Source organism: Dasypus novemcinctus, chromosome 13 (genome assembly GCF_030445035.2).
Source record: "Dasypus novemcinctus isolate mDasNov1 chromosome 13, mDasNov1.1.hap2, whole genome shotgun sequence".
Taxonomy (NCBI): Eukaryota; Metazoa; Chordata; class Mammalia; order Cingulata; family Dasypodidae; genus Dasypus; species Dasypus novemcinctus.
This window is the reverse complement of record NC_080685.1, coordinates 90,620,726-90,641,772: the sequence shown is the minus strand read 5'-3', so window position 1 is coordinate 90,641,772 and position 21,047 is coordinate 90,620,726. Positions and strand designations below refer to the sequence as shown.

Here is a 21,047-nt window from a genome sequence, read left to right as displayed (position 1 = left end):
GAAGGATATTATCTTGTTCCATAGCAGAGCCTATTCCTGAAATTGTCTTGTCCACCGTTTATTCTTTTTTTAGAATTTCCCAAACACCAGATCAGATAGTTTCTGACACATAGTGGGCCTTTAATTACTGTTTGAACATGGGTTTTGCAGTAAAGTGGGCCTAGATTTATATCCTGGCTTTGTCACTTAGCTAACATATGATTCTTTGATGTTCAGTTCCTCGTTTGTAAGATGGGATAGTAATCCCTATCTCTTAGAACTGATGTGAGGCGTAAATGAGAGAGTATATGTAAAGCACCTACTACAGTGTCAGGCACATAGTAGGTCAGTTCCCTCCTCCCTTTGAATGAATAAATCAATACCTTTTGAGAAGAGGATTTCTTAGTCTCAGTCATTTATCTCTTCCTTGACAGCCATCAGTGTCAGAACTCCTCCCTTTTGTCAAACTTTAAATCCTTGTTGTTCAAGCTTACTTGTCATTCTTATTCTAATCTTATTAGAGAAGAAGTTCTTCATAATTCATTATGACTTGCTTTTGTAATAAATGAAAGAAAGATGTTACAAAATGTAAATCATGAAGAAATGTATAAAGGTAAAAGTTAAAGCCTCCCTCTTTTCCTACTCTTCATTCTGCTATCATGACAAATCTAGTAAATGGTAAGGGAGTAAAGTCTTAGATTGCTCCTTTTAACTGCATCTGTTGGTATCTGATGCTTGAGTATCTGCAAGGTTAATATGCATGGAGGCTATTCAGGACATTTGTGTCAACTTACTATTGGCTAATTCAGTACAGTATGAAATAAAGAAGAAATACTTTTGGTCCTTAAGGACTCATGCTTGTGAGGGCAAAAACTTCTGTTTTGGTGTATTTGGAATTATAAATATATTTCCAGTCTTAGTGTGATGGTCTCTTGCTTTCTGTGGCTGTTTTAGGACTTTGGTTGGGATTATGTTGTTAATTTTTCCAAGTCTTGTCTCTGGCCTCTAAGGTACTACACTCATACTTTTACTAGGTGGGAGATAAGCTCATTATCCCTCCAGTGGTAACTGCTGAGATAAAGGTCTAGCTTGGCTCCACTTTAGTCCCAGCTGTAGCCTGAAAACCTTTCATTGTAGTTTCCCCTTGGAAATTATTTGTACTACTGACAATTGAGGTTTAACAAAAGTCCAGGTATATTCTACAATGTAACAAGAATGGAACAGTATTTTTCTTAATATGCAATTAATATTTAAGGGTGATAGTGAGTTCATGAAAATAAATAAAAATGAAAAAAAGAATCTTTTTATAAAAACAAATAGGAAAAACCTTTCAACAGCCTTGTGAGAATGGAATGGAAGGAGAATTGGAAATAAAGATAGCTGGAATATGGGGACAGGGATTGAAGATGATGCTATGTAAATTGTAGACCAAGGGCAGAACTATTACGTAGTTGTGTACCTCTCTTCTGGGGGATATAAACTTGAGGCTTCAGAACTATAGAGAAGGTGAAGACATCTACCAGCTGTAGCCTGAGTACATGACTGTTTTTGTTTTTGAGTCATCTGTTAGTATAATTATCCTTAGCTCTAATTTAGTTTCCATAGTGTGCCATGAGCCATAGAGTAAGGAATCCTTGCCAATGAGAGCCAATATTCTTAAGGAAGTGCTCAGACTTATTTATGATTAAGTGATTGCTTTTGGCATTTACATTTAAAGAAAACAACGAAAACACCAAAGAGATTAATTCTGGTGTTTGCAGAGTAGCAATCTCCTTTATGTTGAATTATCTTAATTGTAATTTATCAACTTCTTTAAACTCCATGGGTTAGTACAGAGTGCATTGTACAAGAGAAAACTCTTTAGGGATTCTTTGTTACTCAAAATGGGAATTATGGGATAGTCTCATGATTCCCTGAAATTCTTTTTCCTTGATTGAGTTTGGAGCAAAATGCTTGCTTACTGCTTCATTCTTGGAGGAGGGAGCAAATAAGCAATTCCAAATAATCTTTAAAATGTGAGGGATGTGGGTAGAAAAAAAAAGTTTACTTATAGTTTTGAGTAAGTAGTAAAGGCATCAAATTTATTCATTTATCCATTCCACATTTATTTATTGAATGCCTGCAAAGTGCCAGGCATAGTTCTAGGTACAAGGGATATAGCTTTCCATGAAACAGACCGCCTGAAACCAGACTTTCCTCTCAGGGAATATTTGGGTCATTATAGGGCCCTGTCTCCTGGAGACAGGGCTTGCTTCTTTTTTGTTCATAGCCACCAGGCATGAGTCATCCCTTCACCATGAGTTGCAGAATCTAACATCACATTCCAGTATAATTTGTACTATTGCCAGGGTCTCAGTTTGCAACTCTTTGCCTGTCTTCTTATACTCATAACAGAGCAATGAGACAACCACTGCAGTAAGTAAATTAACTGGTGATTGGAGAAGAGAAAGCACATACCCATCATGAGTGGACAGCTTCTTTCTATGTGCTAATGTATCAGACTATACCCTGCCATTAGAAAGTCCTGAGTCCTTTTTTCTTTCCTTCTTATTTTTAGTGAATTTTCATCTATGAGGAAATAAAGTCCACTTTTATCTTAGGAAGGATATTGGTCTAATAAATGGACTTGACAGCTTTGGCAGATGGTTCTTTTGCATGCACAAAAAGGTCCTTCAAGGAAAACCTGGATTTTTAGCTTAGAATTTTAGGAAAATCCATCAAATAGACGAGCAAACAAAATTCTTCCTAAAAATTTTCTAAATGATACTTATTTTGGTTTTGAATATTTAAGCTTTCTTAAAAAAAAATTTAAGCTTTCTTCTCACAACATTCCTATTGTAAGTTTGATTGACATCTTTAAAAATGCATATATTAGGACAGCGTTATAATATTTAAATATATATTTTAAGACATTTTCACCTATAATTCTATATCTTACTATAATTGTTTCATTTCTTGAGAGTCTCTTCTAATCTTTATTCAGTTGTTATATGTTATTATAATAGTGGCATTTATGCAATTTTAAATTCTACTCTAGAGTTTCTTACTTATCTTTTTAAATATGCCTGACTAATGGGATTCATACTCTAGCATGTGTGACTCAGGGCAGTGAAAAGGGATTTATTTTGATTAGTGTCAGACTAGTCTTCCAATCAGAAAACATTCAGTGCAATTTGAGGCGCAGATGAAACTGCAAATTTCTTCTTGGCCTACTAGGCTTGGGTGGAAATTAGGTATTTTTATTCAGTGTGTGCTCAAATTACAAATGATGCAATGCCAAAACACTTTCAGTTTTAGATATTTCATAGTGGGCAGCCAAATGAAAGTTATGTGACCTACTTGAGAAGAAAGCTTAGTTCTTGGTTGGGAAAGAAGGTGAGACTTTTGTGCTTTGCTGGGAATAGGAAAGATAAAAAAACAGACACAAAGTGTCAGTCTCAATGGAAAAGCAATATCAGAAGCAATAGGCTGGCATTTCCTAGTCCTTTCTTACTGATCTAGAAAAGGAAATCAAAAAAGGAAAAGTTCCCAGGTTTTGACTTTTCAAATCATTGAAGATACCTGCTGCTCAAATAAAGTAAGGAATAAAAACAAAATATTAGCCTGAAAGAAAATAAAAAACTACATATATTTTGGATTTCAAATAAAGTAAACTTACAAGATCTGATAACTATTAAGGATACAAACTTAAGCAGATTTATGTTGCGTTCTTTTATAACTCTCTAAAGTATGCTAGAAGTCTGTAGAGGATTGATGGTGCATTTGCAGACCCCTGAAGATATCAGGAGTTTCTGTGCCTATGATGGTGAGTCCCCAAGTCAACTCTTAGGTCTGGAATACCAGGCAAAGTAGATAATTTCAGAGATATAGAGGGGCCCTATGCAGTCAATGGAAATATGTGCTGTCTTAAATGTTTTGAGGTCCTCAAGAAAGAAGTAGAACAGAAAGCAGGAACTACAAGTTGGAAAAATAACCTGTGGAAGGTTTGTTTCTTAAACAAAAGATCATCCTTGAAACTGACCTTAGAAATTTGGTTATAATGGCTAGAATTGGATTCTATCACATGTAAAAGATAATCAGAAAAACGGGTTTAGAAAAGACAGAGTAGTTTATTTCTTCCCTCATATGAAAGAAGTCTCAAGAAGACAGGTCAGGGCTGGCATGGCAGCTCTGTGGTCCTTGGGGACCCAGACTCCCTTTTCCTTTTGCTTCATCATCCTTAGCACTGGCTTCCATCTTCAAGTGTGCCTTCAGATTTCTGGATAACTGCTGCTCCTCTAGCTATCACATCTGTGTGCCGGGCAGTAAGAAGGGGAAGGCCAAAGGATGAGTACACTACCTGGTAAAGTCAGTTCCCCTCTAAAGAGCTTTCCTGGCAGCTCCACACACTTACATCTCATTGGCTTCCCCTATCTGTAAGTGACATTGCCATCCCCAGAGGCTTAATATTGGATAAGCAGACTGTAGTCTCTGCCATACCAAGTGATCTTGAAAATAAAATTATTACCAAGACTTAAGTGGCTAAGAGTCTGCCGACACTTAAAATAGGACGATAATAATGTTTGGTGGGTCTGGTTTTAATTTGCTACTTAATTAATTTGACAATTTTGAGGACTTACTATTTGCTAGGCACTAGGCTTACAATAGTGAACAAGATAGGCATGGTCCCTGCCCTCAAAGCGTTCAAAAGCTAATGGAAAAAGATGGGTTATAAATAAATAAATGATAAATGTGTTGAGTGTTAAGAAAGGGAAGTAGAGAGGGATTGTGTAATAGGAAAGATTCTGTAAGAGTATGACAGTGACATACATGTTCAGATTTAAAGGATCCTTGGGAGTTGGCCAGGTTAGGAAGGTAGGAATAATAGGAGGCGAGGGAAGGGGGAGGCAGAGAAGGGGAGGAATGTTCCAAGCAGACTCAGTATTCCGGTCTGATAATTTCCATAATATTTCCCTGTTCTTTCATTCCTTGGCTTATTTCTTCATTAGCGGTAATTAGTGGGTGTTTCCAAGCAACAAAGGAAGATGAGGACCAAATATTCTTTTTTATCTGAAATGGCTAAAGGGACTGCCATCCTTTCTACTTATCTGTTTTTTCACTCTCTCTAGATAGAGTGCCTGCCTGAATAGGTTGCACCAGTGAGTGTTAGTACCAGAGGAAGGAGGTGGACAAATGATTGGGGCATACTGAAGTCCAATTGCTCCATGATAGATATGGATTTTGGTCTCACTGTGGAACTTTTGGGGAGGCAAGGATTGGTTCTAACCCTGAGGTGCTGATCTAACCCCTTTCCCCTTCCAGGAAGTGGACATAGTGGTAGCACCGTGCCGAGGCCTTCGGTCCACAGTGGATGTTCTGGGAGACTTGGCAAATGATTTCTTGCCTGTGGTAACTTATGCACTCCACAAGGATGAACTCTCAGAGAGGGATGAGCAAGAGCTTCAAGAAATCCAAAAGTATTTCTCCTTTCCCATATTCTTTTTCAAAGTACCGAAACTGGGCTCAGAGATAATTGACTCCTCCACCAGAAGAACGGAGAGTGAAAGATCACCACTTTATCGACAGTTAATTGACCTGGGCTATCTGAGCAGCAGTCACTGTAACTGTGGGGCCCCTGGCCAGGATACTAAAGCTCAGAACATGTTGGTGGAACAAAGTGAGAAGCTGAGACACTTGAGCACCTTTTCTCACCAGGTGCTACAGACTCGCCTGGTGGATGTGGCCAAGGCCCTGAACCTGGTGCACTGCCACTGCCTTGATATCTTTATTAACCAGGCCTTTGACATGCAGCGGGACCTTCAGATTACTCCCAAACGTCTGGAATATACTCGAAAAAAGGAGAATGAGTTGTATGAATCACTGATGAATATTGCCAACCGAAAGCAAGAGGAAATGAAGGACATGATTGTTGAAACACTTAACACCATGAAGGAGGAACTTCTGGACGATGCTGCCAGCATGGAGTTTAAAGGTAGGTCCCAGTAAACTTGGTGGGGAGCTGGGTCTGTAAAAGCCACTAGCTGGAAATTTGAGTGTATTAGCTCTTAAAGCTAAAGGTTCCTCAGGATAATCTCATCTACCCCTGCTATTTCCAGCAGGAGCCCACTTTACATTACTTTAGCCAAAGTGGCCTCTCTTGTTCTTAAAAACGTTCCTGGAGATTCCACTGGCATTCCTTCCCAGTGCTGTTTGCTCAACTTTTGGTAAATTCATTCTAATAGCTCTCTTTAATTTCTAGTTTATAGTGTATTGCCCTGGCCCTAATTGAGCTAGAGAATTGCTGCTTGAAGAATGTTATTAAGTCATTCCTTCAGACTGGCCAAGGATTCTTTATTGGTTCTGCTTTTTGTCCTTTGGTGTCATTTTCTTTTCAGGCTGCTACTGAAACCCAACTCAGGAGGATTTCCCCAAGTAGTGTTTTTAGCTTTTTTGGTGTTCCCATTCTTCCTGAATGGCTATTTACAAAATTGGACCAATATAATTAATCAGGCCTTTTGGTATCTGAGGTTTAGATGCTCCTGGTTTTCAATACCAATTTTATTAAATGTATTCATAAACCATACAATTCATCTGAAGTGTGCAAACAGTAGCATGTGGTGTAATTACAGAGTTGTGTATTCATCAGTTCAATCAAGATTAGAGCATTTTCATTACTCCAGAAAAAGGGAGAAAACAACAACAAAAAACCCTACCCTTAGTCACCACTCAATTCTCTTCAATCTCTCTATCCTTCTACTGCCATAAATAACTGCTAATCTATTTCTGTCTCTATAATTTATTGGTATTTACAGTTTGTATAGACAGAGTACTACCAGTATATAGTGCTTTTTGTCATTTCTTTCTCTTTGCATATTTCCTTTTTGATTTTTTTACCATGTATGGAAGGTTATTAATATATTACTATACACTACTCTCCATAGTTTGCTTTGGTTGTATTTTTGCCCAATCACCCTGATGTTAACATCTTGTAACGTTCATGTACATTTGTTCTATTTCAGAGAAAAACATTCTTATTATATGTGCTATTAACTAGGATCATTTTTCACAAGAGGGTTCACTGTGCTATATAGTCCCATGTTTCACTTCTTTAGCTTTCCTTCTAGTGATATACACAACCTTAGACTTTCTCTTTCAACCACTATCTTACCCATAGATTAGCACTACTAATTAGAAACACTGTGATGTGCATTTCTATGCATTTCCAAACATTTCCAAACAATCTTTTATCAATTTTTCACAAATTAAACCTCAGCTTTCCATAATCTAACCGCATTCTATTTTCTGTTGACTTATATTCTAGCTATTAACTCCATGAGTTTACTCATTATATGCAGTTCGTAATAGCAAAACCATACAATATCTGTCCTTTTGTGCCTTGCTTGCTTCATTCAACATAATGTCCTCCAGGTTCATCCGTGTTGTCATATGCTTCATGACATCATTTCATCTCACAGCTGAATAATACTCTATTGTGTATGTATACCACAATTTGTTTACCCATTTGTCAGTTGATGGTCACCTGGGTGGTTTCCATATTTTGGCAATTGCGAATAATGTCACTGTGAACATCAATGTGCAGATTTTTTGTGTGTCCTTGCTCTCAGTTCTTTTGGGTATATACCTAGTAATGGTATTGCTTTGTCACATGACAGATCTATCTTACTTCCTTAGGAACCACCACACAGACATCCACAGTAGTTGTACCATGCTATATTCCCACCAATAGTGAATAAGTCTTCCTATCTCTCCACGTCCTCTCCAACACTTGTAATTTTCTGTTTTTTTAATAGTGGCCATTCTTATAGGTGTGAAATGATATCTCATTGTAGCTTTGATTTTGCATTTCCCTAATCACTAGTGATTTTTTCTATTGTTGCTTGTGCTTTTCGTGTAAGGTTTAAGAGACTCTCCAACCTACTACAAGGTCTTATAGATGTTTCTCTACATTATCTTCTAGGAGTTTTATGGTTCTGGCTTTTATGTTTATGTCTTTGACCCATTTTGAGTTGATACTTGTATAGGGAGGGATACAGGGGTCATCTTTCAGTCTTTTGGTTACAGATAGCCAATTCTTCCAGCAATATTTGTTGAAGAAACTGTTCTATTCCAGTAATGTGGACTTGGTAGTCTTACCAAAAATCAGTTGACCAGAAATGGGTGTAGCTCAGTGGTTGAGTGCCTATTTCCTATGTCCGAAGTCCTAGGTTCAATACCTGGTACCTCCTAAAAACTAAAAAAAAGAAAAAAAGGAAAAAAAAATCAGTTGACCGACCTGTTCTCAAATGTTCAGAATATAGATAGGTAGGTAGATAGATAGGCAGGCAGATAGACAGACAGGTGATAGAATGATTTGGCAAATGTGGCAAAATGTTAAAAGTGGTGGCTCTGATATCTGGGGTTGGGTCATTGGACTTCTCTGTATAGGATTTGTATTATTTTTGCAACTGTTGTGAAGGTATGAAATTATTTCAAAATAAAAAGTTAAATCAGTTGACTGTAGAGGTGAGGGTCTACTTCTGAACTTTCAGTTTGATTCCATTGATCAATGTGTCTTTCTTTATGCCAGTACCATGCTGCTTTGAACAATGAAGCTTTGTAATAGGCTTTTTTTTTCCCAAGGAGATACCGGGAATTGAACCCAGGATCTTGTACAAATGAAACTTTCTCTCAACTACTGAGCTACACCTGCTTCACTTTGTAATATGCTTTAAGGTGAGGAAGTGTGAGTCCTCCCACGTCACTATTATTTTTTAGGATGATTTTAGCTATTTGGGGCCCCTTTCCCTTCCAGATAAATTTGGTAATTGAGTTTTTTTTTTTTTTAAAGATTTATTTATTTATTTATTTCTCTCCCCTTCCCCCACCCTGGTTGTCTATTCTCTGTGTCTATTTGCTGTGTCTTCTTTGTCCGCTTCTGTTGTCAGCGGCACAGGAATCTGTTTCTTTTTGTTGTGTCATCTTGCTGCGTCACCTCTCCGTGTGTGCGGCACCATTCCTGGGCAGGCTGCACTTTCTTTCGCACTGGGCGGCTCTCTGTACGGGGCACACTCCTTGCGCGTGGGGTTCCCCTACGCGGGGACACCCCTTCATGGCAGGGCACTCCTTGCGCGCATCAGCACTGCGCACAGGCCAGCTCCACACGGGTCAAGGAGGCCCGGGGTTTGAACCGTGGACCTCCCATGTGGTAGACGGACGCCCTAACCACTGGGCCAACTCTGCTGCCCAGTTGAATTTTCTATTTCTGTAAAGTAAGCTGTTGGCATTTTGGTTGGAATTGCACTGAATCTCTAAATCAATTTGAGTAGAATTGACATCTTAATGATATTTTGTCTTCCAGTTCATGAACATGGAATGTTCTTCTATTTGTTCAGGTCTTCTTTGATTTATTTTCACAGTGTTTTTTAGTTTTCTGGAAATAGGTACATTTTTATCCTTAGATTAATTCCTAGATATTTGAGTCTTTTTGCTGCAATTTTTTAAAATAATTTTTTAAAAGGTTTATTTTATTTGTTAAATATTTCAGAATTTTCTAAATATAAAATCATGTCATCTGCAAATAGGGAAGACTTTTACTTCCTCTTTTCCAATTTGGGTGCCTTTTATTTCATTTTCCTGCCTAATTGCTCTAGCTAGAACTTATAGCATAATGTTGAATAACTGTGGTGACAGCGGGCATCCTTGATTTGTTCCAGATCTTAGGGAAAGCTTTCAGCCTTTTCTCATTGAGTATGATGTTGGCTGTGGGTTTTTACATATGCCCTTTATTATATTGAGGAACTTTCCTTCTATTCCTATCTTTTACAGTGTTTTTATCAGGAAAGGATGTTGGATTTTGTTGATTGCCTTTTCTGTGTCAATTGAGGTGATCATGATCATGTGTTTTTTTTTTTCCTTCAGTTTGTTAATGTGGTGTGTTATGCTAATTGTTTTTCTTGTTGAACCACCCTTGCATACCAGGAATAAAACCCACTTGATCATAGTGTATAATTCTTTTAATATGCTATTGGATTCGATTTGCAAGTATTTTGTTGAGAATTTTTGCATCTATATTCATTAAAAAGACTGGTCTGTAATTTTCTTTTTTTATATCTTTATCTGGCTTTGGTATTAGGGTGATGTTGGCTTCATAAAATGTATTGGGTAATTTTTCATCCTCTTCAATTTTGGGGGAAGAGTTTAATCAGAATTGGTATTAATTCTTCTCAAAATGTTTGTTAGAATTCACCTATGAAGTCATCTAGTCCTGAACTTTTCTTTATTGGATAATTTATTTTTAAAATTTTTTTATTTCTCCCCTCTGCCCCCCCCCCCCCAGTTGTCTGCTCTCTGTGTCCATTCGCTGTGTGTTTTTCTGTGACCGCTTCTATCCTTATCAGTGGCACTGGGAATCTGTGTTTCTTTTTGTTGTGTCATCTTGTTGTGTCAGCCCTCTGTGTGTGTGGCGGCCATTCTTGGGCAGGCTGCACTTTCTTTCGCACTGGGCGGCTCTCCTTCCGGGGTGCCCTCCTTGCACGTGGGGCTTCCCTACACGGGGACACCCCTGCATGGCATGGCACTCCTTGCACGCATCAGCACTGTGCATGGCCCAGCTCCACATGGGTCAAGGAGGCCCGGGGTTTGAACCATGGACCTCCCATGTGGTAGACGGACGCCCTATCCATTGGGCCAAGTCCCCTTCTCTTTATTGGATAATTTTGATGACTGATTGAATCTCTGTGCTTGTGATTGGTTTGTTGAGTTCTTGTATTTCTTGTAGAGTCATTGTAGGTTGTTTGTGCTTTTCTAGGCATTTGTCCATATCATCTAGGTTGTCTAATTTGTTGACATACAGTTTCTCATAATGTCCTCTTTTGATCCTTTTTATATCTGAAGGGCCATTTGTAATGTTCCCCTTTTCACTCCTGATTTCATTTATTTGCGTAGATGCTGCTGATTTTGTTACTGACTATTATGTGAACCTCGGTGCATGAACATTAGCTCTTCTACTTATTAGTCAAAATGACATGGTTTGCAAGTTTAGGTTCTCTGTTGTGGCTATACATCCAAATCGCTTGGAAGGCTTTTTGAAAGCACAGATTATTAAGACAACTAAAGAACACTACAGACCTGTTAATCAGAATTTCTGACATGGGTCCTGACATCAGTGTTTTTTCAAAACCAATTTCTTCAGTGAATTCTGCTTAGTGCCATTTTCTAAATGGAGAACTAAGGCTTAGAAACGTTAAATAATTTGCTCAAGGTCATACAGTTAATAAATAGTAGAGACAGGACTTGAATTTACACAGTCTGATTCCTGAGCCCAGTACATTCAGTCCCTATGCTTTACTGCTTCAATCTGTTCTCAGTTACTGAGTCTACCTTCTTGGTACCTGCCTTCAAAACCGCAGCATGGTCTTTCAATGTTTTCTTTCTCTTGTTTTATGCTAACCAGTTGCCAACTCCCGATAAGTCCTAATGTTTCTTAATTGATCTCCCCTACTTCTTTCTCTTCTTTCTTCAGATCATTTTTACTGGTTACCTATTCCCACAGATCAAATTTATACTCATTGGCCTAGTATTAAAGACCTTCCAAGGTCTACCCTTTAAAAACTTTTCCAATCTTATTTCCTACTATGCCCCTTCTTGTAACTTCTTTTATGGTTGATCTTAACTGCTTGCTGTCCTTCATGAACTCCCTTTACTTTTTCTTTGTGCATACCCTGACTAAACCTAAAATGTCTTTTATCTGTCTATGAGTTGCCAAATTCTACCTGTCCTTCTTATCCCCTTCCACATGCCATTTTTCACGAAGTCTTTAATTTTCTTAGCTAATAACAGTCTCATGAGGGAGTCTACAGTATTTCATCTGTAACTTATCTCTGGCATTTTTTACTTTCTATTTTTAATTATAGTTATTTTCTTTTCTCCTGACTATTTTCTAAACTCCTAGTATTGAAGGAGAACAGAATCTGAGTCTTATTCATCATAATATGCCTTACTGCAAATAACAGTCTTCTATACAGTACAGCTTTGGAGAATGAATGAGTCTGTGATGGTTTATAGCTATGTCGCAGTTAACGTTACAGAAGGAATGCAGTTGACATTAGGAAGCACAGGATGCTCTTATAGATCTTTCTAAAGATGGACAAAAATTCCTCTTTCTTGAATTCCCACTGCAGGCAGCAATTGCTGAGAAATGCTTACTTGGAATAGATACCCTAAGAATTCTTCTCCATGTTTAATTTAAAAATCTGTAGCATCAATGCTGGTGCCATGGTATACATGATAAAGGGTGGTCAGGGCAGGTAAGTTGGGCAGACATCAAAATATTTGGTTGTCTGTTATGTGCTAGGGCATACCATGTTTGTTGCTTGGGATACAGCAGCCAGTAAAACACACAGGGTAACTGGGCACAAACAGATCAAATGTCTGGCTCTGTTAACTACATTGTGGATATTTGGATCTACTTACATAGTTTATTACATATTAGATGTAATTTATATATCTGGTTTTTAACCTTGTCCTAAGTCCTTTCTAGGTATCCTTGAGACAGATTTTCCTTGAAGAAGCCAATGATTTAGAAGAGATCCCATACCCTATGGAGCCAGCTTTTTATTACTGTTTCTCTTTCTTACTTTTTTTTTCTTTTTGGTTGGTTCTTGTTTTTATTTTTTTGTTATTTAAAAAAATTTTTTAAGGTACCGGGGGCTGGGGACTGAAGTCAGGACCTTTTATGTGGGAAGCCAATACAGGAGCGCTGAGCCATATCGGCTTCCCTCAGTTGGTTTTTTCATTTGTTTTGCTTGTTGTTTGTTTTCGGTCTTTCAGGAGGCACCGGGAACTGAACCCGGGACCTCCCACATGGGAACTCAACCTCTTGAGCCACATCTGTTCCCGGTTCTTATTTTTAAGTAAAGGTAATGTAATGTTCACACACTGGGGATCATGATATACTTTATAAAAATTTTTTTTGTTTTTTAAAAAGATAATGCCTACATACATTGTACTTAATTCAAAGGTATAAAGATACTATCCTCCAATTACTCAGTTCCCCTTCATATATTCTTCTACACCAGGGGTTCTTAACTTTTTTGTTCTGTTCCATGGACCCCTTTGTCAGTCAGGTGAAAACCATGGACCCTTTCTCAGAATGTAGCAGCAGATAGTTTTATGACACTCACCTAGCATTGGATCTAACAACTACCGTAATTTCAAAGTATGGGTGAGCGTAAGTGATTTTTTGAGATAATGCAACAACTGTAATGTGATATGAAATAAATACTGTAATTTATTGCATCCATTCATAAGTGAAGAAATACTAGATTTTAGTTAGAGGTCAAAGAAAATAAAAATAATAAGTTGATTTTTTTCAGTTCAAGCTCACAGATCCCCTGAAATCTTTCCACAGACCCCTGGTTAAGAACCCCAGCTTTACACCTTGTTTTTTTTTTACTTAACAATATATCTTAACCAGCTTTCTATAAATGTGCATGCAAATCTGTATTTTCCTAAAGGTTATATACCTTATTTTATTTAACTCTTCCCCTATTGATGGACTTATTTTACTTTATTTTTTTTAGGAGGTACCAGGGATTGAATCCAGGACCCCATACATAAGAAGTGGGTGTTTAACTGCTGAGCTACATCTGCTCCCAGTGAGAGTGAGCAGTGAGAGTTAGTTTTTATGTTTGTTTATTTTTAGGTGGTACTGGGGATTGAACCCAGGACCTTGTACATGGGAAGCACACACTCACCCCCTGGACTACGTATCTGCTCTCCTATTGCTGGATATTTATTATTTTCATCTATTTATTTATTACAGTTGTCCTCCATTGATCAACGTTGCACACACCCACCTTTGAGACTTACAGGGATATAGTTCTAGAAAAAAAGTTCCTAGAAATAGAATAGTTAGGTCAAAGAATATATAGATTATTTCGCTTATTTGTTGCTTTAAATTTTTAAAAAATTTATTTAAAAAAAATTTATGTGGTAAAATGCACATAACATAAAACTCATTTAACCATTTAAAGTGGACAGTCTTTGACATTAAGTACATTGACAACATTGTAACTTTCACCACTATTTACAGACTATTTTCATTGTCCCAAAGCAAAATGCTTACTCGTTTAACAATAACTCCCCATTTGCCTGCACCTTCCACCTGTGGTAACCACCCATTCTGCTTTCTATTTCTATGAATTTTCTAAGTATTTCATATAAAAGAAATTATACAATATTTGTCCTTTTGTGTGTGGCTTATTTCACTCAATATCATGTTTTCTAGGTTCATCCATGTTGTAGAATATACTAGCACTTCACTTCTTTTTACAGCTGAATAAGATACCATTTAGTTTATGCATTCATCTGTTGATGAAACTTGGGTTGTGCCTACCTTTTGGCTATTATGAATAATGCCGCTGTCAACATTGGTGTACAAATATACAAATCCCTGCTCTCAATTCTTTTTGGAATGTACCTAGGAGTGGAATTGCTGGGCTGTATAATTGTATGTTTGACTTCTGAGGAACCGCTGAACTGTTTTTCACAGTGGCTACACCATTTTATGTTCCTACCAACAACGTACAAGTGTTCCTATTTCTCTGCATTCTTGTCAGCACTTGTTATTTTCTGTTTTTTTGTCTTTTTTGCTAATGATGTAGAACATCTTTTCATATACTTATTGGGGCTATTTGAAAATCTTTGGAGAAGATTTTTAAATGTGTTGTTTATCTTTTTTGTTGTTGAGTTGGAGGGTTTCTTTATATATTCTAGATAATAAACCCTTATCAGATATATGGTTTCCAAATATTTTCTTCCATTCTGTAGATTGTCTTTTCACTTTTTCAGTAATGTCCTTTGCACAAAAGTTTTTATTTTTGATGATGTCCAATTTATCTATTTTGAATTAATTTTTAAAATTATTATTATTGGTTTTTTAAAATTTATTTCTCTTCCGCCCCCCGTTGCCTGCTGTTTGTGTTCTTCTGTGTCCGCTTGCATTCTTGTCATGCGGGACTGGGAAACTGTCAATTTTTTGTTGCATCATCTTGCTGCATCAGCTCTCCATGTGTGCGGCGCTACTTCTGGGTGGGGTGTGCTTTTTTCACATGAGGCTGCTCTCCTTACGGGGCGCACTCCTTGCACATGGGCTCCCCTACGCAGGGGCCACCCTGCATGGCATGGCACTTCTTGTGTGGCAGCACCGCACGTGGGCCAGCTCACCACATGGGTCAGGAAGCCCTGAGTATAGAACCCTGGACCCTACATATGGTAGGCAGCTGCTCTATCAGTTGAGCCACAACCACTTCCTATGAACTAATTTTTGTATATAGTGAGAGGTAGGGGTCCACATGCATTCTTTCGCATGTAGATTACTTGTGATCCTGGTATATAGAAACTTGTTAAAGAGAATGTTTTTTTCCCATTGAACGGATTTGGCTCCCTTGTCAAGATCCATACCTTGCCATAGATGTGCACTTTCAATTCTGTTCCATGGCTTTGTATGTCTATTCTTATGGCAGTACCACACTGTTTTAATTACTGTAGTTTTGTTGTAAGTTTTGAAATCAAGAAGTATAAGTCCTCTAACTTTGTTCTTCTTCAAGATTGTTTTGGCTATTCAGCGTCCCTTACAATTCCACATGAATTTGAAGATTAGCTTTTCCATTTCTGCAAAAAAAAAAGCTGCTGGAATTTTTTAAGGGTTGCCTTGAAGTTCTCAATTGCTTTAGGCAGTACTATTAAGTCTCCCAATCCTTGTAAACAGGATGTCGTTCTATTTGTTTAGGTCTTTTTTCATTTCTTTCAGGAATGTTCAGTAGTTTTCAGCATGCAAGTCTTTCATGTCCTTAGTTATATTTATTCCTGGTATTTTGTTCTTTATATATTGAATTGTTTTCTTGATTTCCTTTTCACATTGTCCATTACTGATGTATAGAAACCTAACAGACTTGTGTGTGTTTATCATATAACCTGCATCTTTTCTTAATTTATTAGTTCCAGAAACTTTCTTGTGGATTTTTTGGAATTTTCTATATATAGATCATGTCATCTGCAAATCGGTATAATTTGACTTTTTCCTTTTCTATTTATTTATTTATTTTTTTTTAAGATTTATTTTATTATTTATTTAATTTCCCCCCCTCCCCTGGTTGTCTGTTCTTGGTGTCTATTCGCTGCGTCTTGTTTCTTTGTCCGCTTCTGTTGTCGTCAGCGGCACGGGAAGTGTGGGCGGCGCCATTCCTGGGCAGGCTGCTCTTTCTTTTCACGCTGGGCGGCTTTCCTCACAGGGCGCACTCCTTGCGCGTGGGGCTCCCCCACGCGGGGGACACCCTTGCGTGGCACGGCACTCCTTGCGCGCATCAGCACTGCGCATGGCCAGCTCCACACGGGTCAAGGAGGCCCGGGGTTTGAACCGCGGACCTCCCATATGGTAGACGGACGCCCTAACCACTGGGCCAAAGTCCGTTTCCCTCCTTTTCTATTTAGGTGACTTTTAATTTCTTCCTCTTTCCTGATTGCTCTGGTTAGCACTTCCAGTACAATACTGAATAAGTGGTGACAGCAAGCATTGTTTTCTTATTTCTGATCTTAGGGTTAAAGCTTTTAGTATTTCACTGTTGAGTACAGTATTTGCTGGGGGGTTTTCAAAAATGCCCTTTATCACATTGAGAAAGTTCCCCTCTATTCCTAGTTTTCTGAATGTTATTATTATTATTTTTTAATCATGTAAGGATGTTGGATTTTATCAAATCCTTTTCTGAATCACTAGAGATAATCATGTGGTTTTTCCCCTTCATTCTATTCATGTGGTATATTATATTGATTTATTTTCTTATGTTTGGTCACCCTTGCACTCCTAGAATAAATCTCACATGGTCATGAGGTATAATCCTTTTAATATATTGATGGATTCAGTATGCCAGTATCTTGTTTTTGAAGTTTCTTACATCTATATTTGTAAGGGATATTAGTCTGTTATTTTATTTTCTTGTGTTGTCTTTATCTGACTTTGATATCATGGTAATGCTTGCCTCATAGAATGAATTAGAAAGTAATCCTTCCTCTTTAACTTTTTGGAAGAGTTTGAGCAGGATTAGTGGATTAATTCTTCTTGGAATGTTGATAGAATTCACCAGTGAAGACATCTGGTCCTGGATTTTTCTTTGTTGGGAGGTTTTTGATTACTGACTCAGTCTCTTTACCTGTTATTGTTCTTTTGAGATTGTTTCTATTTCTTCTTGTGTCACATTATGAAATTTGTATGCGTCAAGGAACTCACCATTTCATCTAGGTTTTCTAATTTGTTGCAATTATAGTACCCTCTTATAATCCTTTTATTTCTGTAGAGTTGGCAGTAATATCCTCACTTTAATTCCTGATTTTAATATTTGTGTTCTCTTTTTCTTTATCATACTGTCAAGTTTTGTTGGTTTTATTGATCTTTTAAAAAAACTAAAGTTTGGTTTCTTTGGTTCTATTTTTTAATCTCTATTTTATTTATATCTACTCTAATATTTACTATTTCCTTCTAACTTTGGGTTTAATTTATTCTTCTTGTTCTTGTTTCTTTAGGTGTGAATTTAGGTTACTGATTTATGACCTTTCTTCTTTCTTAATTTAGATATATAGAGCTAAAAATTCACTTCAGTATTGTCTTTGCTGTATCCATAATGTTTGGTATGCTGTGTTCTCATTTTCATTCATCTCAAGATATTTCCTAATTTCCCTTGTGATTTTTTCTTTAACCCATTGGTTGTTGAATAGTGTGCTGTTTTATTTATACATATTTGTAACTTTTCAAGTTTTCCTTCTGCTATTTATTTCTAGTTTTATTCTGTTGTAGTTCAAGAATATACTTTGTATAATTTCAAAATTTTAAAATTTATTAAAATTTTATTTGTGGCCTAATATATGGTCTGTCCTAGAAGATGTTTCATGTGCGCTTGTAAATAATTTGTATTCTATTGTTGTTTGGTGGAGTGTTATATATATATATCCATTAGTTCTTCTTGATTAATAGTGTTTTTCAAGTCCTTTGTTTCCTTATTGATGTTCTGTTTAGATATTCTATTATTGAAAGTGTGTATTGAAGTCTCCAATTATTATTGTAGACTATTTTTTTTTAAGATTTTTTTTTTATTTATTTCTCTCCCCCCACCCCGTTGTCTGCTCTCTGTGTCCATTCATTATGTGTTCTTCTGTGTCTCCTTGTATTCTTGTCAGTGGCACCTGGAATCTGTGTCTCATTTTGTCACATCATCTTGCTGTGTCACCTCTCAGTGTGTGCAGCGGCACACCTGGGCAGGCTGCGTTTTCTTCGCGCTGGGCAGCTCTCCTTATGGGGCACACTCCTTCTGCGTGGGGCTCCCCCACACAGGGGACACCCCTGTGGCACGGCACTCCTTGCGCGCATCAGCACTGTGTGTGGGCCAGCTCCACACGGGTCAAGGAGGCCTGGGGTTTGAACTGCAGACCTCCCATGTGGTAGATGGACGCTCTATCCGTTGAGTCAAATCTGCTTCCCTGTAGACTATCTATCCCTTCAATTCTCCCATGTTTGCTTCATATTTGGGGGCTCTTTTGTGAGATTCTTTATATATATATAAAGATATAATGTTTATAATCATTGTATCTTTTTCCTGGATTAAAATTTTTATTAATATATATCTTATTTTGTCTCTCAATCATTTTGATTTGAAGTCAATTTTATCTGATAATAATTTAGCCACTCCAGCTATCTCTTTCTTTTTTTAGGAGGTACTATGGATTAAACCCGAGATCTTGTATATGGGAAGCAGGTGCTCAACCACTGAACTATACCAGCTCCCCTCCATCTCCCTTTTGATTACTCTTTGCATGGAATATCTTTTTCCACCCTTTTATTTTCAACCTTTTTGTGTGTTTCTATCTAAAGTGAGTCTCTTGTAGACAGCATATAGATAGATCATGCTTTTTCATCCAGTCTGCCAATCTCCACCTTTTAAATAGGGGAGTTGTTTTTTTTTTTTAAGATTTATTTATTTCTCTCCCCTTCCTCCCCCACCCTGGTTGTCTGTTTTCTGTGTCTATTTGCTGCATGTTCTTTGTCCGCTTCTGTTGTCAGCGGCACGGGAATCTGTGTTTCTTTTTGTTGCATCATCTTGCTGTGTCAGCTCTCCGTGTGTGTGCCGCCATTCCTGGGCAGGCTGCACTTTCTTTTGCACTGGGTGGCTCTCCTTATGGGGCACACTCCTTGCACATGGGGCTACCCTACGTGGGGGACACCCCTGCATGGCAGGGCACTCCTTGCGCACATCAGCACTGTGCGTGGGCCAGCTGCACACGGGTCAAGGAGGCCCGGGGTTTGAACTGTGGACCTCCCATGTGGTAGACAGACGCCCTAACTACTGGGCCAAGTCTGCTGCCTAAATAGGGAAGTTTAATCCATTAACATTTTAGGTAATAACTGAGAAGAAAGAATTTACTTCTGCCATTTAGCTATTTGTTTTCTGGATGTCTTGTATGGTTTTTTTTGTTCCTTAGTTACTCCATTACTGCCATTTTTTTATACTGAGTTGCTTTTTTGTAGTGTATCATTTTGATTCCCTTCTCTCCTTTCTCTATATTTTTTAGTTATTTTCTTAATGATTTACCTTTGTAATTACAATAAAACATCTTAAACTAATAACAGCCTGGTTTGACTAGAATCAGCCTTATCTCAGTAGTATTCAAACTCTCCTATCTATCTGTCTCACCCTTTTATATTGTTGTTTCACATTACATATTTTTTACATTTTGTGCCCCTTAATGTAGATTTAAAATAATATTCCATACATTACTTGTTAGGTCACATAGGGGAGAAAACAGTTATGAACCAAAGTACAATAATACAAGATTTTACATTTACCTATCTAGTTACCTTTACCAGTGTTCTTTATGTCTTCTCATGATTTTAAGTTACTGTCTAATGTTCTTTTATTTCCACCTACAGGACTCCTTTAGCATTTCTTATAGGGCAAGTCTCTTGATAATGAACTCTTTCAGCTTTTGTTTATCTGTAAATGTCTTTATTTCTTTTCTTTTTTTTTTTAAGGAGGATTGAACCCAGGACCTTGGCATGGGAACCAGGCGCTCAATCATTGAGCTACACTCACTCCCCAATAAGAGCTGGCTTTTTCATTTGTTTTTTTGTTTTTAGGAGGTACCAGAGATCGAACCCAGGACCTCACACATGGGAAGCAGGTGCTCAACCACTTGAACTACATCCATTCCTTCTCTTTCATTTTTGAAAGATAATTTTGCCAGTTATAGAAATCTTGGTTGAGAATTTGTTTCTTTAGGGACTTTATTTATTTTTAAAAAAGATTTATTATTTATTTATTTCTCTCCCCTTCCTCCCCCCCCCCAGTTGTCTGCTCTCTGTGTCCACTTGTATTCTTGTCAGCAGCACTGGGAAACTGTGTCTCTTTTTTGTTGCATCATCTTGCTGTGTCAGCTCTCTGTGTGTGCGGTGCCACTCCTGGGCATACTGCACTTTTTTCGCACTGGGCGGCTCTCCTTATGGGATGCACTCCTTGAGCGTGGGGCTCTCCTATGCGGGGGGGTGTATCACGGCACTCCTTGCGTACATCAGCACTGAGCATGGGCCAGCTCACCACACAGGTCAAGGAGACCCTGGATTTGAACACTTGACCTTCCATGTGGTAGGCGGACGCTCTATCTTTTGAGCCAAATCCACTTCCCTCTTTAGGACTTTAAATATACCATCCCACTCTCTTATGGCCAACATGGTTTCTGATGAGAAGTCTGCTGTTACTCTTATTGGGGATTCCTTTTATGTGACAGTTTGCCTTTCTCTTGCTGCTTTCAAAATCTTCTCTTGTCTTTAGATTTTGACCATTTTAATATAATGTAACTTAGTGTAGATCTCTGGGAGTCTCTCCTGCCTGGAGTTTATTTAGCTTCCAATGGCCACCCTCAGAGCCAGTCGTGTCCCCTGCCCCTCCCCTCACCCCCCTCCCATGATCTGAAGAAGTAGATCAAAAGCAGTGATCAGCAATCAGATCATACATCCTTGGTTTTGGGGTACTAGGTTTTTATAACCT

At 37.9% G+C, this 21,047-nt stretch overlaps 1 protein-coding gene across 2 annotated transcripts in view; it reads left to right on the top strand.

The window, feature by feature from the left end:
• The window catches only part of DSTYK (dual serine/threonine and tyrosine protein kinase), a 68,136-nt gene that overhangs the window by 25,923 nt on the left and 21,166 nt on the right, over positions 1 to 21,047 (top strand). For both annotated transcript variants that reach the window (XR_009180210.2, XM_058275081.1), the window contains exon 3: positions 5,281 to 5,950. Coding sequence is in view for 1 of the 2 variants with exons in the window: in XM_058275081.1 (XP_058131064.1) it covers positions 5,281 to 5,950 (670 nt within the window). In the remaining variant the exon portion in view is untranslated. The remainder of the gene's footprint in view (positions 1 to 5,280; positions 5,951 to 21,047) is intronic.